The sequence below is a fragment of the Brassica napus genome, chromosome A6 (assembly GCF_020379485.1).
Source record: "Brassica napus cultivar Da-Ae chromosome A6, Da-Ae, whole genome shotgun sequence".
Lineage (NCBI taxonomy): Eukaryota > Viridiplantae > Streptophyta > Magnoliopsida > Brassicales > Brassicaceae > Brassica > Brassica napus.
In genome coordinates this window covers 28,421,309-28,438,231 of record NC_063439.1, presented here as the reverse complement: position 1 = coordinate 28,438,231, position 16,923 = coordinate 28,421,309, and the positions used below count along the sequence as shown (strand labels likewise).

Here is a 16,923-nt window from a genome sequence, read left to right as displayed (position 1 = left end):
TAACATTAAAACCGTCAACTTAGTTTATTTTGGGTAAAAACTCTCGAATTAAATATTAAAAAAAACTCCAAACTAAAATTATTTAATGAATTAAATTCTACCATATCATAATTACTATTGTTATTGGTAAATTTTTAGTTTAGGAGTTTTTACGTTAAGTAAACATAGTTAAAGGGTTTTACCATTAAAAATCTAAAAATTCAAAATTTTATAATATTGTTTAAAAATTAGTAATTTTTTGACAACATAAGCGAGAACTAAGTAACTGGATCGCGCGATTCAGAAAGCTAAACCGAAAATATTGAATTGACATATAACATAGCTGAATGAGAACTCTTCGTACCACGTGCAAGCTTAACCGCCATAGTATTTTGTGCTTTTGGAATATATATGTCTTACCGGAAGTTAGGGAAGAAAGTCTTATTGCGTCTGAATTCTTTATATAATTTTTATTATATTTCTCGGTCTTTACATTTTTAATTTATATATATAATGATGATGTTAAAAATACATCAAACTCATATATTTACAAAAAAAAATTAAAAATGATAATTTTGAAAATTTAAGTTACTAATTTTTAGATAAATTTTTTTGATTTTTTTTTATTTTTAGTGGTAAAATCCCTCAACTATGTTTACTTAATGTAGAAACTTCTAAACTAAAGATTTACCGGTAGTAATTTATGAAGTGCTAGGGTTTAATTTATTAAATAAAGTTAATTTGGAAGTTTTTCGTTAAATACTTAGTTTATGAATTTTTACCCAAAACAAATGAGAGGTTTTAACATTAAAAATCCTTTAAACTATTATATAATAATGACTTTTAGTAATCACATAGTTTTCCCTTAATTGAAAATTGTCAATTGTCAATTTTGTAATGTTATATATTTCATACTATCCCACTTGTTCAAAGAAATCACTAATACAATGATATCTTTTTGGTGAGACTTATCAATGGTCTGCGATGAGAGCTGAACATAAATGTAATTTTACGAAGTTTTGGCATTGATCTCAATACTCTCCAACCAATCAAGCATCTAGTGAGATCAACTTTGTCTTCTCAACCGCATACTACTCCAGCTTCTTCCGAGAGACGAGGCACGACTAAAATCCAGCAAAATATCCGTCTTCAGAATTGGTGCATTGTCACCCAATGCGGTTAGATAGTCTTACTCGGAACAATTTCATATCTCAGCTGGTTTAACTTGTGTTGTTTTTGGTATGTTAAAATGATAATATTGTAATAAAAATTGGTTTATTTTAGTACAAATGTTTTTAAGCTTTTTTCCATATAATACTACTATCTCGAGTTTGGATTTGTTAATGTTGTACCATGCATTTGTAAACATCGTCCAATCTCCAAATACATTACTATTCATTTTATTACTTCTTCACTCCTCATTTATCTAAAGTTGGACACAAACTAATTATACAAAGAATTCGGAAACTATATGCAATTATATTCTAGTCAAGGTGCAGGTCAGGTAAGTTACCCAAGAGTGTAGCATTGACGTAATCATTAGGAGCGTGAGCAGGTAGTCCCGGAATTAACAAAGCAACAACCCTGAAACACTTCAACAACCATCCTTCTCTGTATTCTTCACCTTTCCAATAAGGTATGATGAAACTCCTCATCAACTCCCACATTGCGTTCATAATCTTGGGTATTGCCCATAACATACTAAAATAGTTTTTATTCGGCTCCTCTTGCTCTACCTGAACATAATAATTACACAGTAGCAATGAATATAATTTCATCAGTAAAGGAAGTCCGCAAATGGTAATCCATGCGAAAACAAGACAAGAATTCTCGATTTTCCCATTTATGACAATCTTTTATATATTAATTGAGAAATATTACAACATTATTTTGTAGTCACGTGTCACCATGAGAATGAAATTCAAAATTCTTAGAGAAATATGTTAGTTAATTTTAACTTATATTATGTTTTTTATTAAACTAACTATTAAATTGATAAATAGTGTACAAAAGAATATTCTCACACTTTCTTTAAATAAAAGCTACAGAATTACCTAATATAATTAACATATATATGACAATTGATGATTATGAATAATAAATATTTGATAATAATTTGTGTATCTTAGCTTTTTTTATTTAATTTTATATTATTAAAAGATATTAAACAACAACACTAACCATATAAAAAATTAATTTTTTTCTTATATGTTATATTTTGAATTTTTAAAACGACTATAAATTACTAAAAGTTAAATGTCTCACACTAAAATTTGTGATCAATGGTTTAACTTTTTTTGTAATAACAAAATACAAATGATCATAAATCGTATGAATATGAAGTCTCATTTACTAGACATTCATATTATATATTAATATAGTTTAAAATTAAACTATATAACATAGAAAAATAATTAAATATGATAATTTCTAAAAAATTTATTTAAAAAATATTGAGACCTTAGTATTTTAATTTTGAAATTTACATTCAAAAAATCGCACATTAGAATTTTGTGTTTATCATATGAATATGAATTCTCAATAATAAATATTTATATTAAAATACAGTATATATCTATGTACATGTCATTGAAATTTAGTTATATACCATATAAAATAAATAAAATGATTGTTCTGATTTACTTACCAAAATATTATCGTAAATAAACAAGATGCATTGTTTTGATTTATGTCTTTACTCTAATTTAATTATATACATAATACTTAAATGAATAAAAATAAATATTAAAAAATTTATTTTTATATATAACATACATTCCGCGCAATTGCGCGTGTCTTAAGCTAGTATATATTAAAAAGTGTTACATAAAATTTTATACTTGTATGAAATGATAACAGTTTTTTTTAAATACATAAGTTTTATAAATATAACATTTTCTAAATTTTTTATATATAAAGTTCTCAGCTAGTTTCTGTCTCGTCCGATCCCATTTCCGAGATAAGAAGTCTTGTTTCCATCATGAGTATATTCTCATAGGTCGCATGGGCATTTAATCCGTTAAATTTGATTCGATTTGTTATTCGTTTTGATTTGATCCGAAAATTTCGGATATCCGTAAATTTTCAAAGCAAAGCAAATAATAAAAATCAACATCCGTTAATTTAAATTTTCAAAGCACACAAATATTAAAATTTTGAGAACTGGATATCCGCTCTGATCCGGCAATATATAAATACATGTATATCTTGATTATACTTAAATTTTTAAATGTATGGGTTTATATAATTATTATTCTAACATATGATTTGAAAAATTATATTCACATTGTTACTTACATAAAAGTATTATATAAAAAGAAGAGAAAATTTTTATGAGTGTTATAATTTTTTCTAAGTTTTCTGTTATTATGATTGTTAACTAAGTTTAAAATATACAAAATATGTAGTTTCAATATTTTTTAAAAAAATTATTTTATATATTATGCAAAAAAATACTTTTAAAACAAATTTGTATCAAATTTTTAAAGTTATTTGTATTAATTAAAATGGATGAGATATCCGTAAGTATTCATAAATATCCGCAAATATCTATTTATTTTCCAGATATCCATTTTTCGATTCATATTTTTTCGAAGCAAAGCAAATCGCAAAATTAGATATTCGTAACATATGAAACAAATCACAAATACCTTTATAAACCCGGATATTCGATCCGTGCCGAGTCCTATATTCTCATGTTAGAAAGAACTTTCGGAACGGTGCGGAACGAGATAGAAAAAAAAAGTTTCCTAAATCTCTAATTAGTGATCAACTCAAAGAAAAAAAAACATAAATTATACTAGTTTTTTTTTTATCAAAAAAATTATACTAGTTTGAAACTAACCTTTCCTCTATAGAAACTGTCATAGTAAAGGCATGCCCCAAAGTGTTTGAACATGAGTGTTTTGTCGTCAAAAGGCAACCTAGGAACCATGTCATTGCAATACACGTATCTTTCGTACATAACCTCATACTTCTTCAGTGAATTTTTCATGAACTTTCCAAACTCCTCATCTCCTACGCGGGGCTGCCCAAATGTGTAAACTCCTTCGAGCTTGTCTAGCATTTGCTCTTCGTCATGCATCATCAACACGGCCGTGAATAGGATCGCTAGGGCTCCACCTAGGCTATGTCCAGTCAAGATAAATTTGGATGCCGGGTTTTGATCGAGGATCTCTTTTAAGTGATGCATAATAGTATAGTATGCATATTGAGTTGTTTCATTTTGGGTTTGGTCAAAATTTACATCTTTAGGCCATCCTTCTTTTTGAAGGCCTAAAGCTTTCATGAATCCACCATGTACTTTTCCCACATTCTTAATCTCGTACCTATTTTGAAAATCAACATTGGTGTAACTAGAGGAACCAATCAACGACCCTAAACTGAATAGACTCCAACCTAAAGTGAACTAAGAACAATGATTTATGTTTGGAGATTATCGAAACAATGTCCAAAAGAAGAGTATATTAAAGCAAATAAAAAATAAAAAAAGCTTACCAGGAAAGATCAAAGTCGGTACACCAATCATCGGAGTCGAAAGGATCGGTGCCTCTGAAACTGACGACGATGAGGTTCGGATACGTGCTTGTGTCTTTTATAACAATCACTTCCGTTGACTTCTGTTTCTGGTAACCTAAGAAACCCAAATAATAAAGTATTACTCTCCGAAGAAAATAAATATTACTCTCTGAAGAAAAAACACCAAAAATTATGTAAATATTCTATATATAATAATTTTTTTGGTCACTATTCTTGATACTTGATACAAGTCAAAATTTTAATATCCTAAAAATATTAAAGAATTAAGGCATAATCTTGTAGAATTCTATAGAAAATGAGAATAAAGACATGTATAGACCCTCTTTCTTTTGGCAAAATATGTATAGAGATTGAGTCATATATTTTTCCTCACCATTCCAACAGCTGTAGAAACCCAATAAGTCCATCTGTTCCAGGAATAAATTAACAAATAGCGATTAAAAAGTCTAACATATAATTTTTAATTATTGTATTGTATTAATTTCTGTCTCAAAGATAATCATGCGTGATCATGTTCTAAAGATGCACTTAAATATTTCGACGAAATGAAGATACAGGTAAAACAGTACGCATCAGTTGCCTTATTTTGACATAATTTTTAAATACTTTTACAAAGAATTGTTGGATAATTGCTTTGAAAGAACCTTTAGACGAGTCATCGATGACAATCTTGACTGTTACGTTTTATTTACTAGAATATAACCCTATGCAACCTTGAATTATTTTTGATAGTGAGAGTTGTGAGAAAAATATGAAGGAAAAAAGATACTTAGCAAAAAGAAAAGAGATTATTATTAAAAGTTAAAACCTTCCAATGGTTGTGAAGGACAGAGCTGACAAAGTTTGTGTTCTCGTAAGAAAGCTTAGAAGCCATAATTGACAACATTGCTTTGTATCTTTTACTTCCTCTCTCTATTCTCCGGTCTAACTCTACTCGCCGGTCTAGGTTTCCGATTAAAGATGCAAATGTCGCTGATGTTTTTTCCGGCCATATAATCTTACCTGAATTAGTTACAGAAAGTATAAATGTTAAACAAACGGTGACGATATTTAAATAGTAGATTTTGCACAAAAAAACTAGAATAACTTAATAGTACTTGCACATATTCATACAAATTAAACCATTTTTAACTTAATTTTAATCGCTGGCTGGTTGCACAACACATGAGGTCCTAGTTGCGTTTAAATGTAGGTTTAGTCTCAAATGTAGTTTCAACATTGAACTAATTATAGGAGATATATACTTGATAAAGCAGAAAATCCCTTTAGAGTAACTTACTAACTTAGTCACGCAAGATCATTTGTGAAGAACAATTCATACTAAGCGACAATTATTGATCTATTAAAATCACTGTTTCCGTTTGACATTTAGAAGAAAATAAAGAAATTATACGTGTCGTTTAGGTCTAACCTTATTTTATGTTTAATGTAATTAACAGAACTTACACCAAATCGTATAAAACAAGAAGTCCAAAGTAGATCTGACCTTTGAAAAGATTTGGGAGGATCTTAAAGAAGCCACCATTGGAAGAAAGAAGATTCAACCAAAAAGAAATATAGAATCCCAAAAAGTAGAGAGGTTTCCTTAGAAGAATCATGAGTTTTTGAATAACGATGGATACAAAGATGATCCACCGTCGCCGGAATCTGCAAAGATCATCCTCAAGCTTCTGTTCAGAAGAATCGATGAACTTTCTATTCCTGAGATCCGAGGAGAAGAGAAAACATGCAAGATCCGAGAAGGTTGCTTCTCTCGGATCCAGCACAAAATATTTTTCGGTTGTACACATATCTTTATTATTGTGGTTTAGTGGTCAACGTTAATATTTAGCTTCTAAACCTGGAAGAGTTGTTTTGCAAGTTAAGTCATCATGTTAGCTTTGGGTGCTTATATAATGAATAAATATTTAAATATTTTGCCACGATTTTATTATTTTTAAATTTTGATATTGCGATGGTCATAGAATGGAGGCTGGTCTCCATACAGAAGTCAATATTATTCATACATGTTTTTTTGTAAAACCTAGTGTTAGGCCGGAGACATATCACTTGACGAATCCCATAGGTGATAGGTGTTGAGAACTGCCTCAAATGATTAATAGTGCTCGATCGAGTTATTTCCACTTTTTTGTCATTTTGGAAAATCACGTAAAAATCATAAATCTTAACAGGATCTTCAAGTGGAAATTTGTTTATTACAAGAAAAATACTACACTAAAATTTCATCCCAATTTATAACCAGAAGAAAAAAAACTCGCCCTAACAGGTTAACATCTTTTCATTGCGCGCCCACTTTTTTTTTTGTGAAACAATCCCCCTATATATTTGGTACAAGGAATTTGCACAGAGAATCATTGTTATGACGACAGAGTTCCCATATTTATTTGAAAAATACTCTATTTGTGATTTAAATTTTGAAAAATACATTTTTATTTTTATTTTTTGAAAACTACATCTATCTTATTAAAACTCAAGTACAAAATTGGAGTGTTTGGATACTTGAATAGGACTTTTAAAAATTTGGAGTGTTTGGAAACATGGATTGCAGTCTTTTAAAAAAAAATATTTTTGTTTGAAAACAAGGATAGTAGTATTATGAAAAAAAGTAATGGGCTTATGTTTTTTAAAAAAATTGAAAGTTATCTAGGCCACTTTTAAAATATACCAAAATGGGTCAATCTAATTCCCTAAAATTTTTTTTTCTAAACTAACCATAAAACAAAATTTAAACTTTATATACATATTTCAAATCAAAATAATAATTCAAATTTGATTTATATCAAAAATTGATTCAAAAATATACATATATTCAAAAATGGATTTTTACTAAACTATTTTTCAATAACCATTATAAAAAAATATTGTCAATATATATAAGAAAAATATAATACAAAGCCCAATTTGAAATACCAACTCAAATTATGGTTTTCATATTTCATATTAAGTTTTAAAAATATAATATATGTAATTATTTATATGATGGTATGTATAAAATACTATTAATTATATGATTACTTATATGATGGTACATATAAAATACGATTAATTATATGATGATAAAATACGATATATAATAATGACTAGGGATGGGCTTTTGGATACCCATACGGGTTTAGTTCTGATCGGTTTGTATTTTGGGTTTTCGGGGTCAAAGATTTCAGCCTTATTAGAATGTTTCTAAATTTTGGTTTGAGTTCGATTTGGATCTTTGCGGGTTTGGTTTGGGTTTGGATAACTAATTTAAATTATTTTTAAAGTCTTAAATCATTATATATTTTAAATTTCTCAAAATGTATAAATAAAATAATATATTACGTATAAATTTGAATAACATATGTCATAATACTTAAGCTTAACATATCAATTGGCTTGATTTAAAATTTTGGATACGAAATCAATAATTATTTTAAGTATTTTTGGTGATTTGAGTATACTTTAACTATTTCAGATATTTACTTTTGACTATCTATATATATTTTCAAGTATTTAAACCAATTTAAAAATATCATTTTTGATGTTTTATATACGTTAAATCTAAAAATAATTAATATATGTAAGTATATAAATCTATTTTTAGATAAATTCGGATACCCAAATACTTCGGTTCGGATCAGATTCGGTTCTCTAAATAACAAAATTTTGAATAATTAGAATATTTAATCAATTTATGTTTGGGTTTGGTACTATATCTTTGGATCGGTATCGGTTATGTTCCTCGGATTCATTTTTCCAAATCCTAATAATTACGTGAAAAACAAATATCAACATATTTTTCAAAATATACACCCGCGCGCCTGCGCGGGTCAAAATCTAGTTTTGTTTTATGTGATAAGACACTTTTGTCCTGGTGTTAACTAGATATTGAAAATTTTAATAATTAATTCTAAAATCTTAAAAGCATACAATTCGAACATTTTAAGAATGGTGAAAAAGCACATGAAAAATTATCTACAAGAGTTTATATTCACTTTCCATGTGCCCAAAACTCACATAATATTATCTCTTCTCTCAAATTGTTTTGTGCTATGCTAGTCAGAGCAAAAATTTAAAGTAAAGAATAAAATTTTATAAAGAAATATATCAACACATTGTTTGATTCTCAGATTTTTGTCTGGGTTGTTTCATATGTGTGTATATCAAAACAAAAGCAATCTTTAGATCAAACAAAAGATCATTTAGTTATTTGGAAACAGTATCATTGACTGATTGTTTTTTTTGTTTATAAAAGATCCTATGAACAATTATGTTATTGCTAACTGTGATGAAACGTCGAAGAGTTTGTTTAGGAAGCAGTGAGTAGAAGCAAATTAACTATCTTATATTATAAAGATAAGAGCATTGTCGAAAAGAACAAAATCCATTGTTTTCTGTTTTAAATTTATGAAATGTTAGATTTGTTTTAAAACATTTTTTAAACGCATTGTTTTCTGTATTAAAATAAAATAGTAATTTAGATATTAGTTAACTATAAAGATTTAAAAATGGATAGTTTAGTCATTTCAATTATAAATAAATGTAGTTTTCAAAATAAAATGAAAAAGGCCTAATTTTCAAAATATAATCTCACTTAGAAGTATTTTTTCAAATTTTCCCTTTATTTTTTTATAAAGAATTGTTCATGTCAAGAAATGACTTATATATATATATATATATATATATATAGTCACTACATTTTAATCTTGGAGGACTAGAGACTGGATTTGTCTGAACAAAAAATAAATGTAATTGTTGACCAATGAGTGACACTTAGTTGAGTATAGGTAACATTGCAGCAAATACATAAACTTTATGTGAATCGATAATATAAGTGTGTGAAGAAAGCTGCATGTGAATAATAATAATAATTAGTGTCACCAATGCAAATAATAATAATATCATTTATGACTTTATTATTATAAGAATAATAATAACATTTATTATTTTGTTAAATATTTGATTGGGCCTCAATAAACGTAATTTATTTTCTTCTCGAAACTAACGTTATATTGACCCGTTATATATGTTTACTTATTTAAATAGGACCGTTGTAATTGATCCGTAATTGAAAAGGCTGAATAAACATCGAACGAACACAAATTACTTTAAAAATAAGACCGCTGTAATAGACCTGTTAGTAAAAAGATTAATAAACATCGAACGAATACAAATTACTTAAAAAATAAGACCGTTGTAAATGAAAATGAGCCGTTGGGCGCTCCTCTATATAAGAAGAGCTCTTCTTGCCTTCTTTCACCATAAACCTCTCATCCTCTCAATTATTCTCACAGACTCTTTGCGAAGAGACAAGTAAAATAAAAGACCAACAAGAGTTAAAGACTCTGTCGGAGAAAGAAGACTCTGTAGGAGAAAGACATAATGGCGACAAGATTCAAACAAACATGCCTGATCAAGTCGGAGGTATCTATCTCTTCTTCGCTGTCTTTCTTTTTATTTATTTTATGTCTTTTCGTCAATATTTTGTGGCATGATCTCGAACAGATCGTGATGGTATATATTTTTTTTTATATATATATATTTTTTGTGATGGTGTATATTTATGTATATGTTCTTTTGGAATCTCTGTAACAGGTGGCGGATGATGTGAAGAATAGTCGTGCGCTCGGTGACATCGGAGAGAGGAAGCCAAAATCCAACCGACTCCAACGGTCAGATCTGTCTTTTTTTTTTAATTTTATGTGTGTTTTTCCATCAACATTAACATTGTCGTGTATGAATCGAAAACAAATCGTGATGATATGTATTTTTTTTGGAAGTCTGTGAAACAGGAGGCCGCGCTTATGGTTTAAAGATGCTGCATATGGGAAGAATCGCCGGAGCTGACCAGAACCGAGAGAGAGAGAGGGAGGAAGCCACACTCCCACCGACTCCAACGGGAACACGAGGTCATCGAGATCCATTCACAATCACCAACCTCCTCCTTTAGGTGATAATCTCTTATCCTCTTTCTTTTCTTCTTTTTATTTAGATAAAAAAACTTTTTTTTATAAGTTTTTTAAATGATTGAGTATGAACGTATAATTACATAATGTGGAACTAATCTAGAACATGATGTCTTGTTGTCATTTTTGATATATCATAGTAGTCTACATATTATGTTCATTTATCTTTCTAATTAATTTCCAAATTTTGTGAAAATCATTTGTTTTTCTTAAAGGTTTTTTTGATAAAATACATTTTTCTTAGGTTTTTGAATGATTTGATTACGGAAGCTAAGTGCATAATGTGAGTATTTTTGAACATGATGTCCTGTCAATTTTTTTGATTGTTAGAGATCATGGTTGTTTATCTTCACATTATATTCATTTAGTTTCAGTTTTTCTTACAAGTATTTTTCTTTTAAAAGCGTTTTTTGATAAAATACATTTTCTTAGATTTTTGAATGATTGATCATGGAAGCTTACTGCATAATGTATAACTAATCGAACATAATGCGAAACTAACCGAACATGTTGCTTATGCAAAGATGGCTTCATGTTCAAACTAATCTGAACATGATTACTTGACTCATGATCTTCATCTTCTAAACCCTCAACGGGATCATATGGTTGAAATCCATCTCTGTAAAACACCTCTCTGTTTCTATTCCGACCGAAAGTACAACATTTCTTTCTCTGTCTTGTCTGAGATGTATGTGTTCATATCATTTTATGTTTCCTCTGTAGATTATATTCCAGACTCACAATTTTACAAGGTGGAAGCTCCTTTAAGTCTTGTGGTTAGTATTATATCTGAGAACGCTTAGAACCAATGTGTAGAACGTCGCTTGCTTTCACCTTTAGCTCGAAGTTCTGCTAATAATAAATGAATGGAGAAGTCTTGTGTGTTTAGTTTCCTGTTGAATCGATCTAGATGTGTGTTTTAACTGTACATGAATTATGCATCTGTACAGTTATAACATCTGTCCTGGTTCTTGAAAAGAAAGAGATCAAGTCCTTTTTGTCCTGAAACCATTAAGCTTAGTTACATGGTTTTGAGTTTGATCCGCAAAACATGTTCTAATCCAAATTGATATTATAATAAGTGTATATAGTAGTTTATAGTAGTTTTCTTTAGCATCTACGCAAAGTTCAAGCTGCGAATCAGAAAAACACTAACCATGTCGAGAAAACATGTAAGAGATAGATTCATTTTGAGATGGTAAAATATAAGAAAGTTAGGACCTAATACTATATCACTAGAGGAGCTAAAAGATAGAAGCAAAGGGATACCTTGTGAAAGACACTGTTGTTCTTGAAGCTGTTATACTTTGTGTCTCTCAGAGACTAAGTTGGTCGAGTCCACTATCTAGATACTTTTCTTCTCTTCAAAAATCTGAAAATTTGTGTTAATCACCAAAGGTCTACAAGATTCATAATTCGTTTTTAACAATGATGTGGAAACCATATAACACATATCCCAAAATTCTACAATCATCGACACAAAGTGCCTAGGAAAGTCAAACAAGAAGGATAACTCCATGTTCCAACACAGTGTTCCAATACTAACCAAAACCAATTAAACCAAGGGATGAATTATAGCACCATCAAAGAGCTTTTTTAACCAGCATAGATATCCTATATATGACAACTGGCTATATAGGAATGTGTAAAGCCTTCCTTTATCACACTTTGATCTTATGTTCCTTGTTTTTTCTCTCTTACCACCCCCTACCATTCAATGTTCCTTAACTGGTGCATGATCTTTGAGTACTGAAACCTGAATAAAGGCCAATGTTTTTTGATTTAATAATCACATCCACAATGCAACAATCGCAAAAATCACCTGGTTTACTTTATGACTTTTCATAATTTCCGCTGACCAAATGAAAATCTGAAATTTAAATCTGCTTGAGTTGTTCACAAAGAAAATATTTTTTTGCTATATAATATAAATTTGTCTTCATGATTTCTTAGAAGCCAAGCACCACGCCACCACCTCCCCTTTGATAGCCGATGCCCACGAATAGGCAACATTACATTTAAACCAAGGCATAGGAGGAGGGATCCATTTCCCTGTCATTTCTGTCTCACGAATCTCATCAAGTCTTTTTCATCGATCTCATTCTCTTGCTCCTGAACAAGAAACCACCAATCCACTTCCTCTTTCACCTTCTTTTAAGATCTCCAATCTTGAAATTGCTTCCCTTCAATTTATGATTCTACAAATTATATTTGTAATATAATACAAACAAAAATGAACACAAAAAGTTTTGCAACTCGAACTCAGAGGCTAATGGAACCATACTTCATAATCATTTGAACCAACTAATCTCTTGGGAAATTAGCTTCTTAACGAGTTTCTAAATTTTAAGCCATTGCTTGATCAACTTACTAAGAGGACCAGTTCTTATTACAATATTTTATATTATAATTCAAAACTTATCAAAATTAATTACAAAATTTAGTCTCTTTTTGGTTATAGTCTTAAAGAGTATATTAGCTTTATTATATATATAGACTATATGTGTGGACCGACCATGTAGTATAATGTTTAAGAAAATATGAATATGTCCGGCAACACAAAAAAGTTTTGTAACAGGTACAAAGGGAGAGCTCTCTAAACTGGCTGACTCAACATCCTGCTACTTCTTTCAATGGATTCATACATTAATTGACAAATGAGTAAATTAAATTATCCATACCAATCCAGAAACGAAAAAAGCAAATACATTCTCCCAACATTCCCCTATCACCCTTTATCTCTACCTTCAATCACAAACCATATCATGATCCTTAAAATCATATAATGCATATTCAGACTACTAGAACAAACAAAAGGGACCAACTAGCCTGTGGAGGCATTTCCGGTGAGAGGCTCTGCACTGGTGGAAGGAAGCTTGAGGGTGTCTTTTTTTGTTTCTTTCATTTTTTGTTCATAAGCTGAATTGTAAAAACAAATACAAAAAAAAAGAAGAAGCTCTCATTCATCCTATTTTACGCTTCTTGGCTGTGTTCAAGCCTGTCGTCTTGCAAATTGGGCAGAGATTCTTCTGTTTCAGCCATTCTTTTATGCATTGGCTATGGAACTCATGCCCACATTCTAACGTGCCCATGTCATCTCCCTCAGTGTATTCCTCCTACACCACCAAGTTTCACCATTCACACTCGCACGAAAAAAGAAACATAATCTTTCTTGTTATATTATGATTTGCAGCAACTCGTACCTGACAAATACAGCATGGCTCTGCATCTTCTGGAGATTTTGTGCTGCTTTTGTATTTACTCTGCTTCAACCGGTTTGATATGGTTTCTTCGTTTACACCTGTACACACATCTCCAATCCGCTCTTCTAGTGCCAGCAGTTCCTAAAGTTTATGAACCAACAGGAGTGAGTGAGGTTTTAACGATCTAACATGACCACCAGACAGAATTTATCGTTTGTTAATGGCTTTAACCTCATATGACATGTTGTCTACATCAAGCCGCATGTCTCTATATCGGTCATGCATACCAGCAGCCCCATCAAATATCCCTGACTGATTTAGAAGCATAACGTCCTGGACAATCAAGCAATTCACATTACTTTTTAAAGTTCAACAGAGACAGAGAGAAGACAAGTTCACTTGTAATTTTAGAACACTGTTTATTCTACTGAGCCCGCCCCAAGGAGAAACTAACCTCAAGCCGCAAGTTATGATTCGGATCCCTCCGCATCACTTCCAAGATATTCTGCATCTGTTTCAAAGAGACTCACTGTCAGTCTAACAAAAACCATCAAGGTTAACCGAACTTGTATGAACTGACCTGGGATACCATAAGTCTGTTTCTTCCTCTGCTTGCAGCTGCCAAAGCCCTTAAAGATTGAGGAGCCCCAACCAAACTATCCACTTGTCTATCAAGCCACAGACCTGCTCTCGAGTATGCCCGGCTACTATCACCACCACCAGGCTGAAGCACAAGCCCATCCTGAGGGGCAGGAGGAGCCAACGAACGAAGTGGTGGATGATGATCACCAGATCTCGCATCTGCAGAAAGGGAAGAAATCAATGACCTATGGGCAAGTTCCGATCTTCTTCTTTGGTGAGGTGGTAAATTCCGGTGAGGCGTCCACGCTAGATTAGAAGATGGTGCTTGAACACCTGTGCTTGAGCCTGTCCTGGACACTGATGATGATGATGCAATACTCAGGTTAGCATTTCTGCTGAGGTCAGGAGCTGGATTAAACAAGGGATTCTCTAGAACACTCGCTGCTGTTATGCTTCTTGACCTGGTGTCTTCTAGATGAAGATTATTTCTCTCAGTGGGCACGGTGGAGTTGAATGATTCACCCGCTAGTGAGCTCTCAGTCCACTGAAATGGTGGTAGCATATTCCTTGAAACAGGTGCAGGAGGATTTGGGTTCCGTGAGAAGATATTTCCTAGGGATTGTCCATGATGATCTGATGGTACAAGTCTTGATAAGTTAGAGTGCGGTGGAGGGACAGGTCGCCTGACAACAGTTCCCGCAGAAAAGGCAGCTGGGCTTACAGTTTCAGAGGGATTACTCCTGACACATGTATTTCTACTTGAGCTTACAAGAAAATTTGAAGCAGTAGCAGAGACCTCTCCTCGAGATCCAGATATGTTTAGACCATTTACTGACCTATACTCGGTAGAAACTGGGGTCCACGAACTGCTGCTTTCTCCGTGATGGTAACCACCTAAAGAAGACTGACCACTACTACTGCCTTCAATAGCCTTCCTCTTGCAGGATGCATCAACAGAAGAACCTGTTCTAACACTAGTCTCTTGGAAAGGTCTGCCAGGTTGTGAAGCCCTGTTCCCTGATCCGTTAGCTTCAACCACATCAATATCCTCGTCAAGTTCAATATATTCTGCATTCAGGTTGACATTCTGATTGTCCCCAGAAGGTTGTTCAGAATCTGAGTCTAAATCAATTATTTCATTTCTTAGTTGCTCATTGTGACCGGAAGCTTCATTCTTCGTGCCACTAGAGCTAGCCTCCTCGCCGAGGCTAAACCTATGTTGTTCAGGGTAAACCGAGTGAGCGAGAGATTCAGAATTTGCAATCATGTAGTCCTGCAAGTCGTTATCACCAAGACCGTCCCAGTGATCCATCAAACCATTACTGGAGGTGGAACCATGCTCAAAGTTTAAGCCCTCTGATAAATAGCCGAGACTGGCCCTCTCTCCCTGCATCTCGGCTAAAGTTTAACCACAGTTACACTTGGGAGAAGAGGAGGACTCGCGAGACTTTCTTTGCTCCTCTAGCAATGTGCCTGCCTAACGTGGAGACTGAAAAAAAGAACAAAGACAGTATAAATCATTCAGTAACAAAGAAAAGTTAAATTGTGAATGAAAAAGGAAGAAACTCATAAACACACTCAAATGCTCTCAATGAAAACATAGTTCCTAGAACTGTAATTACAAATAAAATCACACAATAGCTTAAAACAACTCACTGACTCATAGATTAGTTGGCCAAGTAAAACACAATTCATAACAGATGACATATGACTTCATAAGAGGTGAATGAAGTATCAATTTGACACCTAGAGACAGAGGTTGACAAAACAACAAGCAAAGGAAGTTAAGTGTCACAAAGTCCCAAGAGCTAGCAAACAGCTTGAAGGAAGATAAAGGCATGGTGGTCGGTCGGTCAGGCAAACAACCCACAAGACAGAATCAGAAGATGAAGATATCATCAATAAAGGGTAAAGAAGAGAGCTTTCTATCAAAACAAACAAAAGTTGATTAGAGATCTATACATAAAGGAGCCAACTTTAGAACAATCGGTTTCAACAGAGATTCTTCTCAATTCCGAATGATAAGTCCCAGATATGACAAAATCAAAACCCAACAATAAAAAGAAAATAGAAAAACATAACCGATCTAAATTAATCTTGGGATGAGAAGAAAGAACAAAACTTGAGGAAGAGAGAGAGAGAACGTACCGCTTTGTTGCAGAGAGAGAAGAGGAAGGGAGGATTGATTATTAGGCAGAGGAAGAGACGGCAATGTTTTAATTCACGTTAGGAAAACTTAAAAATGTATATTTTTTTATGAAAAGGAAAAATAAAGAAAGAAAGAAAGCAAAATGGTCAGTCATAAGAGCAGTTTCCAAAGAGGAGAATTCAATAAGCTTAGCCTTAATCAACGAATACCAACAAAAAAACTTATTAAAAATTTTTTTATACTATAAATTAAATTGTTTGAAGAGGAGACAGCAGCAAGCTGGCAAGTTCTTAGCCTTTGCTTCTTCACACGTCCCTCGTTTTTCAATTTTCCTCTCTTTGTTTTTTGAATTTAACTAAACCGAACCAAACTAAACCAACAGATTTGGTTTCTTTCCTTTTGTTACCATGTAACTTTGGTCATTTGGTGTGCTTTCTGATTGCTTATCTTTTCATATCCTTGCCTTTCTTTTTTCTTTAATTTCATTAGATTCTCAACTAAAAATAAACACAAGATGACATTTGTTCATTAG

The 16,923-nt window shown here is 31.8% G+C and overlaps 2 protein-coding genes and 1 long non-coding RNA gene across 5 annotated transcripts; 1 reads left to right on the top strand and 2 right to left on the bottom strand.

Annotated features, from left to right (window-relative positions):
• Window positions 1–1,291: 1,291 nt before the first annotated feature.
• LOC106352485 (triacylglycerol lipase OBL1) lies at window positions 1,292–6,400 on the bottom strand. Of its 2 annotated transcripts, none has more exons than XM_013792107.3 (6): window positions 6,005–6,400; window positions 5,327–5,520; window positions 4,892–4,925; window positions 4,477–4,612; window positions 3,824–4,307; window positions 1,292–1,715 (listed from the first exon to the last, which is right to left on the bottom strand). In XM_013792107.3, the coding sequence occupies exons 1-6, from the start codon at window positions 6,306–6,308 to the stop codon at window positions 1,464–1,466; spliced, it is 1,404 nt and encodes a 467-aa protein (XP_013647561.1). In that variant the 5' UTR covers window positions 6,309–6,400; the 3' UTR covers window positions 1,292–1,463. The 2 variants fall into 2 exon arrangements, with proteins under 2 accessions (XP_013647561.1, XP_048637451.1); XM_048781494.1 differs by having other exon boundaries at window positions 3,824–4,106.
• Window positions 6,401–9,265: 2,865 nt separating this feature from the next.
• Window positions 9,266–11,560, top strand: LOC106352486. 2 transcript variants are annotated; one of them, XR_001271619.3, is made up of 4 exons: window positions 9,319–9,915; window positions 10,087–10,163; window positions 10,284–10,441; window positions 11,181–11,560. It is a non-coding gene; the product is annotated as an uncharacterized LOC106352486 (long non-coding RNA). The 2 variants fall into 2 exon arrangements; XR_007339965.1 differs by having other exon boundaries at window positions 9,266–9,915; window positions 10,087–10,441.
• Window positions 11,561–13,082: 1,522 nt separating this feature from the next.
• Window positions 13,083–16,583, bottom strand: LOC106349539 (probable E3 ubiquitin-protein ligase RHG1A). The gene is made up of 6 exons (XM_013789532.3): window positions 16,391–16,583; window positions 14,241–15,731; window positions 14,115–14,171; window positions 13,892–13,993; window positions 13,661–13,801; window positions 13,083–13,573 (listed from the first exon to the last, which is right to left on the bottom strand). The coding sequence occupies exons 2-6, from the start codon at window positions 15,633–15,635 to the stop codon at window positions 13,421–13,423; spliced, it is 1,848 nt and encodes a 615-aa protein (XP_013644986.1). The 5' UTR covers window positions 15,636–15,731; window positions 16,391–16,583; the 3' UTR covers window positions 13,083–13,420.
• Window positions 16,584–16,923: the final 340 nt, after the last annotated feature.

What these genes read in the sequence shown, in the direction of transcription:
- LOC106349539 (XM_013789532.3), bottom strand. Translation starts at nt 15,635, where the DNA reads ATGCAGGGAGAGAGGGCCAGTCTCGGCTATTTATCAGAGGGCTTAAAC. An exon ending in ACAGACTTATGGTATCCCAG is followed by an intron (nt 14,172 to 14,240) that starts GTCAGTTCATAC and finishes TCTTTGAAACAG; the next exon opens with ATGCAGAATATCTTGGAAGT. An exon ending in ATCATAACTTGCGGCTTGAG is followed by an intron (nt 13,994 to 14,114) that starts GTTAGTTTCTCC and finishes TTGATTGTCCAG; the next exon opens with GACGTTATGCTTCTAAATCA.
- LOC106352485 (XM_013792107.3), bottom strand. Translation starts at nt 6,308, where the DNA reads ATGTGTACAACCGAAAAATATTTTGTGCTGGATCCGAGAGAAGCAACC. An exon ending in TTTCTACAGCTGTTGGAATG is followed by an intron (nt 4,613 to 4,891) that starts GTGAGGAAAAAT and finishes TGGGTTTCTTAG; the next exon opens with GTTACCAGAAACAGAAGTCA. An exon ending in ACAGTTTCTATAGAGGAAAG is followed by an intron (nt 1,716 to 3,823) that starts GTTAGTTTCAAA and finishes TATTATGTTCAG; the next exon opens with GTAGAGCAAGAGGAGCCGAA.